This window comes from Mya arenaria, chromosome 17, assembly GCF_026914265.1.
Source record: "Mya arenaria isolate MELC-2E11 chromosome 17, ASM2691426v1".
NCBI lineage: Eukaryota > Metazoa > Mollusca > Bivalvia > Myida > Myidae > Mya > Mya arenaria.
The window spans coordinates 32,535,475-32,552,310 of NC_069138.1; the positions used below are offsets into that span (position 1 = coordinate 32,535,475).

The 16,836-nt window shown below is 35.3% G+C and overlaps 1 protein-coding gene across 1 annotated transcript in view; it reads right to left on the reverse strand.

The window, feature by feature from the left end:
- Nucleotides 1–16,836, reverse strand: part of LOC128222983 (uncharacterized) — a 114,213-nt gene that overhangs the window by 5,700 nt on the left and 91,677 nt on the right. Inside the window, exons 15-26 of the mRNA XM_052932196.1 lie at nucleotides 15,953–16,035; nucleotides 8,999–9,176; nucleotides 8,582–8,785; nucleotides 8,152–8,409; nucleotides 7,197–7,286; nucleotides 6,695–6,790; nucleotides 5,027–5,109; nucleotides 3,769–3,946; nucleotides 3,352–3,555; nucleotides 2,921–3,178; nucleotides 1,429–1,518; nucleotides 940–1,035 (exon numbers count right to left, since the gene is read on the reverse strand). Of these exons, the coding sequence (XP_052788156.1) occupies nucleotides 940–1,035; nucleotides 1,429–1,518; nucleotides 2,921–3,178; nucleotides 3,352–3,555; nucleotides 3,769–3,946; nucleotides 5,027–5,109; nucleotides 6,695–6,790; nucleotides 7,197–7,286; nucleotides 8,152–8,409; nucleotides 8,582–8,785; nucleotides 8,999–9,176; nucleotides 15,953–16,035 (1,818 nt within the window). The remainder of the gene's footprint in view (nucleotides 1–939; nucleotides 1,036–1,428; nucleotides 1,519–2,920; nucleotides 3,179–3,351; nucleotides 3,556–3,768; nucleotides 3,947–5,026; nucleotides 5,110–6,694; nucleotides 6,791–7,196; nucleotides 7,287–8,151; nucleotides 8,410–8,581; nucleotides 8,786–8,998; nucleotides 9,177–15,952; nucleotides 16,036–16,836) is intronic.

Below are 16,836 nucleotides of genomic sequence, written 5' to 3' on the forward strand. Positions count from 1 at the left end.
TGTTATATTAGTTAGTTTTCTAGCCGTAGCTTATATTTGAATACATTTCATTACCAGTGTGTGTATACCTCGTGATAAATAACGTCATATTTGCTTTGTCAGAAGGCAACATTTTGCTTAAAATGAAGACTTAAATCAAAAATAGCTTTTCTTTTACTTCAACATTTTAAATGAAACAAAGGGCAGTCTATGCCGCTTAAAGGGCTATTACCGGAGTTTGATAAGGTGATTAGTTTTTATCAAACACTTCGACGAACCTGTTTCCAAAATGATGTTTTGACAGTGCTCCGTCAGAGGGTCGAATTGTGAAAAGGTTCGTCGAAGTATTTTAAGAAACTACACTCTCAATCAATCTCTGGTAAAAGACCGAGGGCGGGCTTTGCGCGGCGTAAGCGGCGTAGACTGCTCTATGAATTATTTAAAATAGTGAAAAAATAGAAAAGTTATCTTTGTTTAAAGTCTTCATTCGAGGCAAAATATAGCCTTCCGACGTAGCATAAATAACGCAATTTTTCACTTGGTATACAGACACTGATTACTGGGTTATCACTAATATAGCGAAAAGTGATTTATGACAATAGTTACATCACATTCACCATAAAGTTCTAATCTGTATTTAATAAAACAGTCCTTGAATAAGTCATCAAATTTGAATGGAAATCAAACGGATTGTTTTAAGTGTCTTTTCGAAAACAAACTTACATGCTTGAGAATATTATATATGCCACCACTATCCTATTCAAAAAGGTAATAGAAATATAACATTAAATAATGCAATTGAAAACTATTTTCCTAGTGTCACAACGTTCAATGCCCGTAACAGATGATGAACAATGTCGCAATATCTCACAGACAGATCAGACATATATTTTAAAATATAAGCTGATATAAGTTGTTAAACTGAACAATAATTGACCCTTTTTGCGCATGAGGACTTGCCTGTTTGGCAATGATTTCCAGAATAATTATCCGGACAGCTACACCTGTTTGGGGAGGTACATGTCCCACCGTTTTGACATCCATCAGGACAAATAGCTGGAATATATATATCTATATAAAGCTTTAATTTCCACCTTTCGAGGCACAATACCTAGTTAAATGTTAATGTCACTTTTTCATCCACAGGTTCAACTTCGCTGACAACTTTCAATTAAATTATAAACATTTTTATTCTTTTGCTTTTCAATCATGTTATTGTTGTATACATGAAATCCTTAACAAAACTCATTTTCGCAGACGACGACAAATATCATTTATACAAACCACAAACTAAAAACATTAGATATGCATTGTAACTGTTGGGAAATCAATTGAAAATATAAACGGGTTCATTAGTGTTAGTGAAAATGTTCGCATATCCGAACACAATGACCCATGCAATAACCTGATAATAAACGTGTTAAGATGGTCAATCTCTGCGTTACTTACGTGTTTCACACTGCGTTCCAGTTGAGAATTCTGAACATGTACACATACCATCTCGAACACATGTTCCTCCGTTCTGACACTCACACTTTGCTTGAAATAAAGAGGTAATAATTTCAAAGAGCCACTTTGGTAAACTCTTATTGTGTATTTTCTGGATGTTGTTTATCTTTTTAATCCTTCGCAAAACGTTTAATTTCTATTTTTATATCATGGCTTATTTTTTACCAGTAAACACAGTATATTTGTAAACGAAACTGTACCTTGATAATTTCTATTTTTATATCATGGCTTATTTTTTACCAGGAAACACAGTATATTTGAAAACTAACTTGTACCTTGTTTTTTTCCTAGTAAAGTATGAAAATATTAGACAAAACGAATCCAGTGCTTATGATGAAATATTTGACATGTATTAATTGAACTAAAACACTGCAAATCGGATGTGCAAGGATCGCGCTCATCATGTTTGTAGTAAAGGTCACCATGATGTCATTGACCCTAAAAACCGATCGTGGTTTAAACAAGGCATAAAAAAAGTAACATGTATCTATCGGGGTCAAAAGTGCGACGCCGTCAAAAACGACGCAGACGCCAAAGTCTTTCAAAGTAATCCCTATGTGTTTATCATGCTTCGCGAGGGAAACAAAAGTCAAAGGGATGTTGGATAATTTATCCTTGCATACCGGACAGGTGTTTTCTCTGATCTGACGCGTGATTTTGGAACAGATGGACAATTCCCGAATGTTTTGTCGTGCTGACACTAACACTATGAAACTAGATATGATTTTCTTTTAAAGATGCCAAAATTGGGCAAGCTTCGTTACCGACTGTCACACGTGCCCTCGTGTCCGCGCCGAAAACAAATGTGCTATAAATACATTGTCTCACTTATTCTACTGGCAATTAAACAAGCACTATCGCAGTGCAGTTTTGCACTGCAGAGACAATCAATTTGAATCGCCCCCCTCCCGGATGCTCTGGACAGCCAGTTTCAACTCCTAAAAGCGTTTCGTTCGTCGTTCCTACAGGCGTAATTGGCAGCTACAACTTGATTGACCTATTTAATAAGTGAAACAACCTGTACGTGTACATGTTTTGTTGCTTTACGGGCAAATGAGCACTCGTGTTCAGGAGTTAGTTCCACGTGATCACATTTTACGTAATAGAAGACGCAACATCGACAGACGGTTTTACTTTGGTCTGTAAAGTCTATTACAAGTGGCATCACATCGAAATCCACTGGGCTTTTTGCGGACCTTATGTAATTATATAATCCCTTGAAATAAGTTGCAAACAGGAATAATGTTTTATTGGAAAATACCATTAAAATCAAATAAAAACAACTGAATCTTTTTCAATGACTTGTCCGAGCATATAGCTTGTGCTTTACTCCGTATGACTCAATACTTTTAACGTCAGGTTGTTTAAGCTGACGGCATATGTTTCTAAGAAAACTTATTTTTATAAAATAGTGCAATTATGTTGTTAATACCTGGTCGACATTTGGGAAACGTTCCATTGTTGCCTAATGACCATGAGCCACCTCTTCTGTTATCTTCTAACCACTTTCCCCGGTCACATTTAAACAGCCGATTTCTTGGCTCGTATGCTATGTCGTTCCTTCCGATTTCACAGTTAAATACGACGGATTCTTCGTGATCAATCGCTTCTATTGATGAAGAGGTGACAAAGCGTCCTTTGTGTATGAGAGTCATCCCTTGCTCAATAGGTCTGTCTATTTTACAGTTAACTGAAAATTAATTGTACGTTTAGCTAGACAATTCACGCAAAAAATTCCTTCATTACGCTTAAGTCAAAACACTGAACTTTGATTTCCTTTTATTTTTTCTTGCAATGCAGAAATATAGTATTTTTCTATTTACACGTTAAGATGTTAAATCAACAAATGTATAATTAGTATACCTGGTTTGCACTTGGCTTGCCTTCCATTGCACACCAAGGCAGGGATGTTCCTGTCACAATAACAACTGTATCTCTCGTACGAAAGGCTGTTAGCATTGACGTAACCCTCGTTACACTCCACTGATTGGCCGTTATCTGTAACATTGCCATTTGGTACAGTCTTGCACTCCTCCGAAATGGTAACGGCAGTATCGGAAGTGTCGACTGTTGGAAGAGAAAACCCTTTAAAAGCACATCGCTTGAATATATTCAATTTAAATGCAATTATTATAACATACATTGAACTATTATACTGCCATCGATAATCATGTCTATTAGAGTGAAATGCTATCGGTTTTTTCTTTCCTTCTGTAAAACTTGTTTAATTTATTTCCAAATCGTTATTACCTCCTTAAAGCCTATAACGTTTTCACTTACCATCGTCACAAACCAGGGTATAATTTGAGATCACACCATCAGTACAATTAACGTGCGTATTGACAAGGTTTACTGGCGGACTAGTTACTTCTCCATCAGCGTCTTCGTAGTTGAGGTAGTAACCCTCGTAGTAATCCTTACATTCCTTCTCCGCTATAAAATGTTTACCATGATGTATCTACAATAATAAAATAAAATTATTACTACATTACTACACACGATGATATTTTTTATATAATTTATATCATATGTTTTGCATTTTGCCTATGAATGTAATATCATTTTATGCTGAATAAATGTTATGTTATGTTACGTTATGTTACATCTTCCAAAAAGACCAACTATACTGTGCTGTGGGCATGTTGGCAGATTGTCGGTAATTCATTGTTCGTATACACGTTAAGGGTCCCCCATCTGAATAATTTATTTTACCGAACGTTCCAAAGCGGTAACACCATCATATAGTGGTAATAACGAAAGTTGGTCCTTTTGTCGCTGAGGTGTGTTGGACTTTGTTTATTTTGCCTTTGAACAAGCTCATAATCGTTGTTTGATGCCTGGTCCCAATATCACAAACCTTGGTGCATGTGAGTTTGGTTTATGGTCACCAAGTCGGACAAGTGATGTATAATGTTGTAGTAACTTGTTTGGCAATCGTTGTAAAATAAATTAGTTTGAACTTATATCGCAAATAAAATCTTAACTCATTTTATTACGTAAGATCATAGCATGGTTATATTTAAGCCTTTGTCATTGTTTTAAAGAGCAGTTATTCTAAAGCAAGAAATATACTTGAGCATTTGTCAAAAACAATAAATTGTACTTTTGGCTGTAAACTATTTTGTTCACAATCTCGACCAAAGTTTTTATTCATTCTATGAGAGAATGTACATTTAAAACTTGTAAAGCGATAAATGAGATAAAGGTTTCACTGAAGTATTTTCTAAATATTGGAGCATGGTTTTTCCTTAAGTCACCATGATTGTATTAATGCTATCACGTGGTGGCAATTGTGTCTTTCTGTTACAATTATAACATATATCACAAAACCTTATATTCGAAATAATTACCCTTAAGTTTATTGCTGTTGAATCAGTAAATGGACCTTCATGTAGATCATAGAAGTACTCTTTTTAATTATGATCAAAGTCTTAATATTCCAGAACAACCCTTGTCTTAAAGCAATTAAAAAATGACACGACGAAACTAACTACATGGCACACTCGTTTATGAGTTCACTCGTTTAGCATCCCCTTACCTGAGTCCCCTCTTTTAATTCCCCGCCGGAAAGTGTCACAAAGTGTACATCGGTGGACTCAGGTATGGTGCAGTCAAGCACGCCTAGATAAAACACGTTTTATATTCAACCAAAACCTTTCTGTAGACAGTTTGAATGTGCATGTTCTAAAAATGGACACGGACAGGGATGTCAGATAGATGTATCATAGCGTGTGCATGATATTAGTGATTTGCGTGACATATCCATATCAAATAAAGAATAAGTATGACGTAAATGACGTAAATGAATTAACTTGGATATTTTGCACTCCGATTTATTGATCATGTACATATAATGAAGGAATGACCTGTTGTTAGATAACCAATTGAAAGCGCAAATTTCGTTAAAAAATAGAGTTTGTGTAGCGATTCCGACTGGATGTATTTTGGTATTTATTTTGTCTAATAAATGGGATTCAAATGATCGGATGAATATATTTTGTTTATAACTCCTCCGATTACCACATGTTTGCTAAGTTGTGTAGCACGGGAAATATCATCGCTTTGTCAGTTTGTTGTATTCAGCTCAACATCAGCGCAGGAATGACTGTTTTTTAAATTAATACCGGCACATTTGCAAAAAGGCATGCTAAGGTTAAATATTCAGTCAGTCAAGGGTTTTGATAGAGAACTTATTAGGGTGATATCATTTGACATGGCGTCTTAAGTAATAATGTTAAAAATATGCGCGTTATATAGTGATTTTTTATCTTTACCTAAGGACCTAGGTTCTGCATGTTTATGGAACCATCAAATTATACCATTCATAATGATACTGCATCTTTGTAACAATGAAAAACAATCTATTTCCTTACATTGTATCTTTATTTGCGGGATTTAATGATTTGATTTTTTCCTGACCATGGCCAAAAATTAAACGAATCATCTGAATAGGGGACAAACTTGAAAATATTTCGTTTATTTCACGGAAATATCGACTACCAATATTAAAATAACATTTAAACGTATCAGTATCGTTAAGTTTTATGATTTTTACTCAAAAGGGTACGTACTGCATGGCGCTGGTCTAACGATCAATGTTTTAATCCCGAAAGAATGACAGTGTTTTGAACATGGCAATTTCCGGTCACGGACGTGTTATGTTGTGTCTGTATACATTTCAGGAGCTTGATACTTGAACTATCTTACTTCCGCTTAAAACAATCAAACTGCATACACACGTTTGTTTTACAGTATCGTAAATAACACGTTAAAGTAAAATTTGCATAAATCTAATAACGGCTTCCATTGCGATGAATTTAGTGAAATGAATACATGTATATTTCCCGGAAAGGATACTTAACATTGAGGGGTGCCCTTATTCATATTCCGTAACATAAGCGCTTTGTGCACAACGAACGGACGGACAGACGGACGGACGGACGGACCCGACCGACCGACCGACAGACGGACGGACGGACGGACGGACAGACAGACCAGATAGACAGATAGGTAGATAGGTAGATAGAAAAATAAATATAACATTCAATAATACAATGGAAACTTTACACACAACGTTATATGCCCGTAACAGATGATGAACAATGTCACAATATCTCACAGACAGATAAGATTTCTATCAGAATATAAGCTGATATAAGTTGTTAAAATAAACAAAAAATGACCCTTTTTTGGCGTGAGGACTTACCTGTTTGGCAGCGATTGCCAGAGGATCTTTCCAGGCAGCTACACCTATTTGGGGAGGTACATGTCCCACCGTTTTGACATCCATCAGGACAAAGAGCTGGAATATACATCTAAAGCTATGATTTCCAGCTTACGAGGCACGATACCTCGTTTAATGTAAACGTCACTTTTTCATCTACAGGTTCAACTTCGCTGGCATATTTTAATTCAGTTATAACCATTGTAATATTTTTGTTTTTCGATCCTATCTCTTGATTAAAATTAGTTTTTTTGTGGCAACCATGAATACCTTAACATTACTCATTTTCGTAGACAACGTCAATACAAATCACAAACTAAAAATGTTACATATGCATTGTAACTGTTGGAAAACATACGAAATCAATTGAAAATCTAAATATTTTATTAGAAATGGTGAAAATGTTCTCATATCCGAATCAAGTTTACATGCAATAACCTGATATTAAAAGTTTTAATAAATGGCCAATCTCTGCGTTACTTACATGTTTCACACTGCTGTCCAGTTGAGAATGGTGGACATTTACACATTTCATCTCGAATACATGTTCCTCCGTTCTGACACTCGCACTTTGCTTGAAATAAGGAGGTAATAATTTCAAAGAGCCACTCTGTTAAACTCTTATTGTTTATTTTCTGGATGTTGTGTATCTTTCTAATCCTTCGCAAAACGTTTAATTTCTATTGTTATATCACGGCTGATATTAGTACTAGGAAACACATAAGTATATTTGTAGACGAAATTGTACCTTGATTTGTTCCCAGTAAAGTAAGCAAATATTATCCAAAATTAATCCAGTGCTTATGATGAAATATTTGACATGCATTAATTAAACTAAAACACTGCATATCGGACGTGCAAGGATCGCGCTCATCATGTTTGTAGTAAAGATCACCATGACATTGACCCTAAAAACCGACCGTTATTTAAACAAGACATTCAAAATGTTACATGTATCTATCTGGATCAAAAGTGCAACGCCGTCAAAAACGACTCAGACACCGAAGTCGGTCAGTTTCAACTCCTAAAAACGTTTCGTTCGTCGTTCTTACAGGCGTAATTTACAGCTACAACTTGATTAATCGATTAAATAAGTGAAGCAACTTGTACGTGTACATGTTTTCTTGCTTTACGGGCTAATAAGCACTCGTGTTCAGGATTTAAGTCCACGTGATCACATTTTACGTAATAGAAGACGAACAATCGACAGGCGGTTTTTCTTTGGGCTTTGAAGTCGATTGCAAGTTGCATCACATCGAAATCCACTGGGCTTTTTGCGGACCTTATGTAATTATATAATCCCTTGAAATAAGTTGCAAACAAGAATAATATCTTATTGGAAAATACCACTAAAATCAAATAAAAACAACTAAAACTTTTTCAATGACTTGTCCGAGCATATATCTTGTGCTAAAATTGTGCAATTATGTTGTTAATACCTGGTCGACATTTGGGAAACATTCCATTGTTGCCTAACGACCATGAGACACCTCTTCTGTTATGTTCTAGCCACTTTCCCCGGTCACATTTAAATAGCCGATTTCTTGGCTCGTATGTTATGTCGTTCCTTCCGATTTCACAGTTAAATACGACGGATTCTCCGTGATCAATTGCTTCTATTGATGAAGAGGTGACAAACCGTCCTTTGTGTATGAGAGTCATCCCTTGCTCAATAGGTCTGTCTATTTTACAGTTAACTGAAAATTAATTGTACGTTTAGCTAGACAATTCACGCAAAAAATTCCTTCATTACGTTTAAGTCAAAACACTGAACTTTGATTTCCTTTTATTTTTTCTTGCAATGCAGAAATATAGTATTTTTTATTTACACGTTAAGATGTTAAATCAACAAATGTATAATTAGTATACCTGGTTTGCACTTGGCTTGCCTTCCATTGCACACCAAGGCAGGGATGTTCCTGTCACAATAACAACTGTATCTCTCGTACGAAAGGCTGTTAGCATTGACGTAACCCTCGTTACACTCAACTGATTGGCCGTTATCTGTAACATTGCCATTTGGTACAGTCTTGCACTCCTCCGAAATGGTAACGGCAGTATCGGAAGTGTCGACTGTTGAAAGAGAAAACCCTTTAAAAGCACATTGCTTGAATATATTCAATTTAAATGCAGTTATTATAACATACATTGAACTATTATACTGCCATCGATAATCAAGTCTATTAGAGTGAAATGCTATCGGCCTTTTCTTTCCTTCTGTAAAACTTGTTTAATTTATTTCCAAATCGTTATTACCTCCTTAAAGCCTATAACGTTTTCACTTACCATCGTCACAAACCAGGGTATAATTTGAGATCACACCATCAGTACAATTAACGTGCGTATTGACAAGGTTTACTGGCGGACTAGTTACTTCTCCATCAGCGTCTTCGTAGTTGAGGTAGTAACCCTCGTAGTAATTCTTACATTCCTTCTCCGCTATAAAATGTTTACCATGATGTATCTACAATAAAAAAATAAAATTATGACTACATTACTACACACGATGATATTTTTTATATAATTTATATTATATGTTTTGCATTTTCCTATGAATGTAATATCATTTAATGCTGAATAAATGTTATGTTATGTTACGTTATGTTACATCTTCCAAAAAGACCAACTATACTGTGCTGTGGGCATGTTGGCAGATTGTCGGTAATTCATTGTTCGTATACACGTTAAGGGCCCCCCATCTGAATAATTTATTTTACCGAACGTTCCAAAGCGGCAACACCATCATATAGTTGTAATAACGAAAGTTGGTCCTTTTGTCGCTGAGGTGTGTTGGACTTTGTTTATTTTGCCTTTGAACAAGCTCATAATCGTTGTTTGATGCCTGGTCCCAATATCACAAACCTTGGTGCATGTGAGTTTGGTTTATGGTCACCAAGTCGGACAAGTGATGTATAATGTTGTAATAACTTGTTTGTCAATCGTTGTAAAATAAATTAGTTTGAACTTAAATCGCAAATAAAATCTTAACTCATTTTATTACGTAAGATCATAGCATGGTTATATTTAAGCCTTTGTCATTGTTTTAAAGAGCAGTTATTCTAAAGCAAGAAATATACTTGAGCATTTGTCAAAAACAATAAATTGTACTTTTGGCTGTAAACTATTTTGTTCACAATCTCGACCAAAGTTTTTATTCATTCTATGAGAGAATGTACATTTAAAACTTTGAAAGCGATAAATGAGATAAAGGTTTCACTGAAGTATTTTCTAAATATTGGAGCATGGTTTTTCCTTAAGTCACCATGATTGTATTAATGCTATCACGTGGTGGCAATTGTGTCTTTCTGTTACAATTATAACATATATCACAAAACCTTATATTCGAAATAATTACCCTTAAGTTTATTGCTGTTGAATCAGTAAATGGACCTTCATGTAGATCATAGAAGTACTCTTTTAGATTATGATCAAAGTCTTAATATTCCAGAACAACCCTAGTCTTAAAGCAATTAAAAATGACACGACGAAACTAACTACATGGCACACTTATTTATGAGTTCACTCGTTTAGCATCCCCTTACCTGAGTCCCCTCTTTTAATTCCCCGCCGGAAAGTGTCACAAAGTGTACATCGGTGGACTCAGGTATGGTGCAGTCAAGCACGCCTAGATAAAACACGTTTTATATTCAACCAAAACGTTTCTGTAGACAGTTTAAATGTGCATGCTCTAAAAATGGACACGGACAGGGATATCATATAGATGTATCATAGATGTATCATAGCGTGTGTATGATATTAGTGATTTGCGTGACATATTCGTATCAAATAAAGAATTAGTATGACGTAAATGACGTAAATGAATTAACTTGGATATTTTGCATTCCGATTTATTGATCATGTACATATAATGAAGGAATGTCCTGTTGTTAGATCACCAATTGAAAGCGCAAATTTCGTTAAAAATAGAGTTTGTGTAGCGATCCCGACTTGATGTATTTTGGTATTTATTTTTTCTAATAAACGGAATTCAAATGATCGGACGAATATATTTTGTTTAAAATTCCTCCGGTTACTACATGTTTGCAATGTTATGTAGCACGGGAAATATCATTGCTTTTTCAGTTTGTTGTATTCGGCTCAACATCAGCGCAGGAATGACTGTTTGTTTCAATTAATACCGGCATATTTGCAAAAAGGCATGCTATGAAAATATTCAGTCAGTCAAGGGTTTTGATAGAGAACTAGTGTGATATCATTTGACATGACGTCTTAAATAAATAATGTTGAAAATATGCGCGTTATATAGTGATTTTTATCTTTATTTAAGGACCTAGGTTCTGCATGTTTATGGAACCATCAAATTATACCATTCATTATGATACTGCATTTTTGTAACAATGAAAAACAATCTATTTCCTTACATTGTATCTTTATTTGAGGGATTTAATGATTTGATTTTTTCCTGACCATGGCCAAAAATTGAACAAAACATCTGAATAGGGGACAAACTTGAAAATGTTCCGTTTATTTCACGGAAATATCGACTTCTAATATTAAAATAACATTCAAACGTATCAGTATCGTTAAGTTTTATGATTTTTACTCAAAAGGGTACGTACTGCTTGGCGCTGGTCTAACGATCAATGTTTTAATCCCGAAAGAATGACAGTGTTTTGAACATGGCAATTTCCGGTCACGGACGTGTTATGTTGTGTCTGTATACATTTCAGGAGCTTGATACTTGAACTATCTTACTTCCGCTTAAAACAATCAAACTGCATACACACGTTTGTTTTACAGTATCGTAAATAACACGTTTAAGTAAAATTTGCATAAATCAAATAACGGCTTCCATTGCGATTAATTTAGTGAAATGAATACATGTATATTTCCCGGAAAGGATACTTAACATTGAGGGGTGCCCTTATTCATATTCCGTAACATAAGCGTTTTGTGCACAACGAACGGACGGACGGACGGACAAGATAGACAGACTGACAGACAGACAGACAGACAGACAGATAGATGGATAGATAGATAGATGTCGCTTATAGCTAAACACTGATTTATTACAATATTTCCATCACATTGACCATAAGGCCTCAACTGGATTTAATTTAACAGTCATTACATTAGTTATCAAATTTGAATGGAAATCAAACGGATTGTTTTAAGTTTCATTGCGGAAAAAACCTTTACATGCTTGAAAATATTCTGTATGTCATCACTATCCTTCCCAAAAATAAATATAACTTTCAATAATACAATGGAATCTTTACACACAACGTTATATGCCCGAAACAGATGATGAACAATGTCACAATATCACACAGACAGATAAGATATCTATCAGAATATAAGCTGATATAAGTTGTTAAAATAAACAAAAAAATGACCCATTTTGCGCGTGAGGGCTTGCCTGTTTGGCAACGATTGCCAGAGAATCCTTCCGGACAGCTACACCTGTTTGGGGAGGTACATGTCCCACCGTTTCGACATCCATCAGGACAAAGAGCTGGAATATACATCTAAAGCTATGATTTCCAGCTTACGAGGAACGATATCTCGTTAAATGTAAACGTCACTTTTTCATCCACAGGTTCAACTTCGCTGGCATATTTTAATTCAGTTATAACCATTGTTATATTTTTGTTTTTCGATCCTATCTCTTGATTAAATTGAGTTTTTTTGTGGTAACCATGAATACCTTAACATTACTCATTTTCGTAGACGACGTCAATACAAATCACAAACTAAAAATGTTACATATGCATTGTAACTGTTGGGAAACATACGAAATCAATTGAATATCTAAATATGTTCATTAGAAATGGTGAAAATGTTCTCATATCCGAATCAAGTTTACATGCAATAACCTGATATTGAAGTTTTAATAAATGGCCAATCTCTGCGTTACTTACATGTTTCACACTGCTGTCCAGTTGAGAATGGTGGACATTTACACATTTCATCTCGAATACATGTTCCTCCGTTCTGACACTCGCACTTTGCATGAAATAAGGAGGTAATAATTTCAAAGAGCCACTCTGTTAAACTCTTATTGTTTATTTTCTGGGTGTTGTGTATCCTTCTAATCCTTCGCAAAACGTTTAATTTCTATTGTTATATCACGGCTGATTTTAGTACCAGGAAATACAATAGTATATCTGTAAACGAAATTGTACCTTGATTTGTTCCTAGTAAAGTAAGCAAATATTATCCAAAACTAATCCAGTGCTTATGATGAAATATTTGACATGCATTAATTGAACTAAAACACTGCCTATCGGACGTGCAAGGATCGCGCTCATCATGTTTGTAGTAAAGGTCACCATGACATTAACCCTAAAAACCGACCGTTATTTAAACAAGGCATTCAAAAGGTTACATGTATATATCGGGATCAAAAGTGCGACGCCTTCAAAAACGACGCAAACGCCAAAGTCGGTCAGAGTAATCCCTTTGTATCTGTCATACTTCGCAAGGGAAACAAAAGTCAAAAGGATGATAGAGAATTTATTCTTGCATACCGGACAGGTGTTTTCGGTGATCTGACAAGTCATGGAAATAAATCTAATACCCCTATATAAAACGGGTTACGCCAGATATCGCGCCAATTTAAAAGTATGTAATAATATTTTTGAGAACTTTAAATTAACAATTATTAATGAAATAAGATTTACAGTAATATTAGAACCCAGTAAAATATCATGTTTTCATGAACTCTTTATCCGTAACTGTCACTTCAAATTATTGCACGTCATCTCGTCTGTAAACATTGGCACATGCGTTTTTTATGAAACGTACACCAACTGTACCTTAACGTCAAGTCTTATAAAATTTATATGTTACAGGTATGAAAGGAAACATATCGATTGCATGATTCTGAAAGAGATGTACAATTCCAGAATGTTCCGTGATGGTGACACTAACACTGTTATTGAAATAAAGATGCTTTTCTTTTAAAAATGCCAAAATTGGGCAAGCTTCGTTACCGACTGTCACACGTGCCCTCGTGTCCGCGCCGAAAACAAATGTGCTATAAATACATTATCTCACCTATTCTTCTGTTTGCAATAAAACAAAGCGCTATCGCAGTGCAGTTTTGCACTGCAGAGACAATCAATTTGAACCGCCCCCGTAGGCTTTGGACAGCTAGTTTCAACTCCTAAAAGCGTTTCGTTCGTCGTTCTTACAGGCGTAATTTACAGCTACAACTTGATTAACCGATTAAATAAGTGAAGCAACTTGTACGTGTACATGTTTTGTTGCTTTACGGGCTAATGAGCACTCGTGTTCAAGATTTAAGTCCACGTGATCACATTTTACGTAATAGAAGACGCAAAATCGACAGACGGTTTTTCTTTGGTCTGTGAAGTCTATTGCAAGTGGCATCACATCGAAATCCACTGGGCTTTTTGCGGACCTTATGTAATTATATAATCCCATGAAATAAGTTGCAAACAGGAATAATGTTTTATTGGAAAATACCCCTAAAATCAAATAAAAACAACTGAATCTTTTTCAATGACTTGTCCGAGCATATAGCTTGTGCTTTACTCCGTATGACTCAATACTTCGAACGTCAGGTTGTTTAAGCTGACGGCATATGTTTCTAAGAAAACTTATTTTTATAAAATAGTGCAATTATGTTGTTAATACCTGGTCGACATTTTGGAAACGTTCCATTGTTGCCTAACGACCATGAGCCACCTCTTCTGTTATCTTCTAACCACTTTCCCCGGTCACATTTAAACAGCCGATTTCTTGGCTCGTATGCTATGTCGTTCCTTCCGATTTCCCAGTTAAATACGACGGATCTTCGTGATCAATTGCTTCTATTGATGAAGAGGTGACAAACCGTCCTTTGTGTATGAGAGTCATCCCTTGCTCAATAGGTCTGTCTATTTTACAGTTAACTGAAAATAAATTGTACGTTTAGCTAGACAATTCACGCAAAAAATTCCTTCATTACGCTTAAGTCAAAACACTGAACTTTGATTTCCTTTTATGTTTTCTTGCAATGCAGAAATATAGTATTTTTTTATTTACACGTTAAGATGTTAAATCAACAAATGTATAATTAGTATACCTGGTTTGCACTTGGCTTGCCTTCCATTGCACACCAAGGCAGGGATGTTCCTGTCACAATAACAACTGTATCTCTCGTACGAAATGCTGTTAGCATTGACGTAACCCTCGTTACACTCAACTGATTGGCCGTTATCTGTAACATTGCCATTTGGTACAGTCTTGCACTCCTCCGAAATGGTAACGGCAGTATCGGAAGTGTCGACTGTTGGAAGAGAAAACCCTTTAAAAGCACATCGCTTGAATATATTCAATTTAAATGCAATTATTATAACATACATTGAACTATTATACTGCCATAATAATCATGTCTTTTAGAGTGAAATGCTATCGGTTTTTTCTTTCCTTCTGTAAAACTTGTTCAATTTATTTCCAAATCGTTATTACCTCCTTAAAGCCTATAACGTTTTCACTTACCATCGTCACAAACCAGGGTATAATTTGAGATCACACCATCAGTACAATTAACGTGCGTATTGACAAGGTTTATTGGCGGACTAGTTACTTCTCCATCAGCGTCTTCGTAGTTACCCTCGTAGTAATCCTTACATTCCTTCTCCGCTATAAAATGTTTACCATGATGTATCTACAATAAAAAAAAAAATTATTACTACATTACTACACACGATGATATTTTTTATATAATTTATATTATATGTTTTGCATTTTCCTATGAATGTAATATCATTTAATGCTGAATAAATGCTATGTTATGTTTCGTTATGTTACATCTTCCAAAAAGACCAACTATACTGTGCTGTGGGCATGTTGGCAGATTGTCGGTAATTCATTGTTCGTATACACGTTAAGGGTCCCACCATCTGAATAATTTATTTTACCGAACGTTCCAAAGCGGCAACACCATCATATAGTTGTAATAACGAAAGTTGGTCCTTTTGTCGCTGAGGTGTGTTGGACTTTGTTTATTTTGCCTTTGTACAAGCTTATAATCGTTGTTTGATGCTTGGTCCCAATATCACAAACCTTGGTGCATGTGAGTTTGGTTTATGGTCACCAAGTCGGACAAGTGATGTATAATGTTGTAATAACTTGTTTGTCATTTTCTAAATATTGGAGCATGGTTTTCCCTTAAGTCACCATGATTGTATTAATGCTATCACGTGGTGACAATTAAAAAATGACACGACGAAACTAACTACATGGCACACTCGTTTAGCATCCCCTTACCTGCGTCCCCTCTTTTAATTCCCCGCCGGAAAGTGTCACAAAGTGTACATCGGTGGACTCAGGTATGGTGCAGTCAAGCACGCCTAGATAAAACACGTTTTATATTCAACCAAAACGTTTCTGTAGACAGTTTGCATGTGCATGCTTTAAAAACGGCAAGGGCAGGGACATCAGATACATGTATCATAGCGTGTGTATGATCTTAGTGATTTGCGTGACATATAAAGAATGACGTTAATGAATTATCTTGGATATTTCGCTTACCATGATATTTATGTATTGGTGATGTGGTTTGGGCACTTGGAACAGTCGTTGTTTCATAAACAGATGAACTTGGTTTCATCGTAGGATGCATGTTTTCTTGTTGATCTTTACTGTCTTGTGATAGTTCACATTTTTTGTTGCCTATCGTGCCGTTAGTACATGTCAGAGTGAAGTGTGTGTCATTTGTTTCAAGATCAAAGTAGTCACGATATGAATAATAGTCATCAACCCCACTGTTTTTGAAACTATATCCTTCATGGCAGGTTACCGTGATCTGAAATGATAACCAGTCATATCAGGTACCTAACACACACACAAATGTAAATTATGTATGCCCGGTGACCCCATGTTAGTATTGTATCATTTAACAGGGTTATGTGTGCATAAAAAAAGAACCTGTTAATAACATAAATTAACAAAAAAAGTAAAACAACTATTTCTGTTTGTTCTTTGGCTTGAAATATCAGATTTCAGTTGGAGCCAAAGAACAAATATGCAAATTGAAATAACTTGATGAATTATGTCATTTATTTTACACTACAGTAGTAATCAGCAATAATTAGTTTTAAATGATATTTTAATTGTATGCGAACATCAGACATCTGCATTTAATAATATAG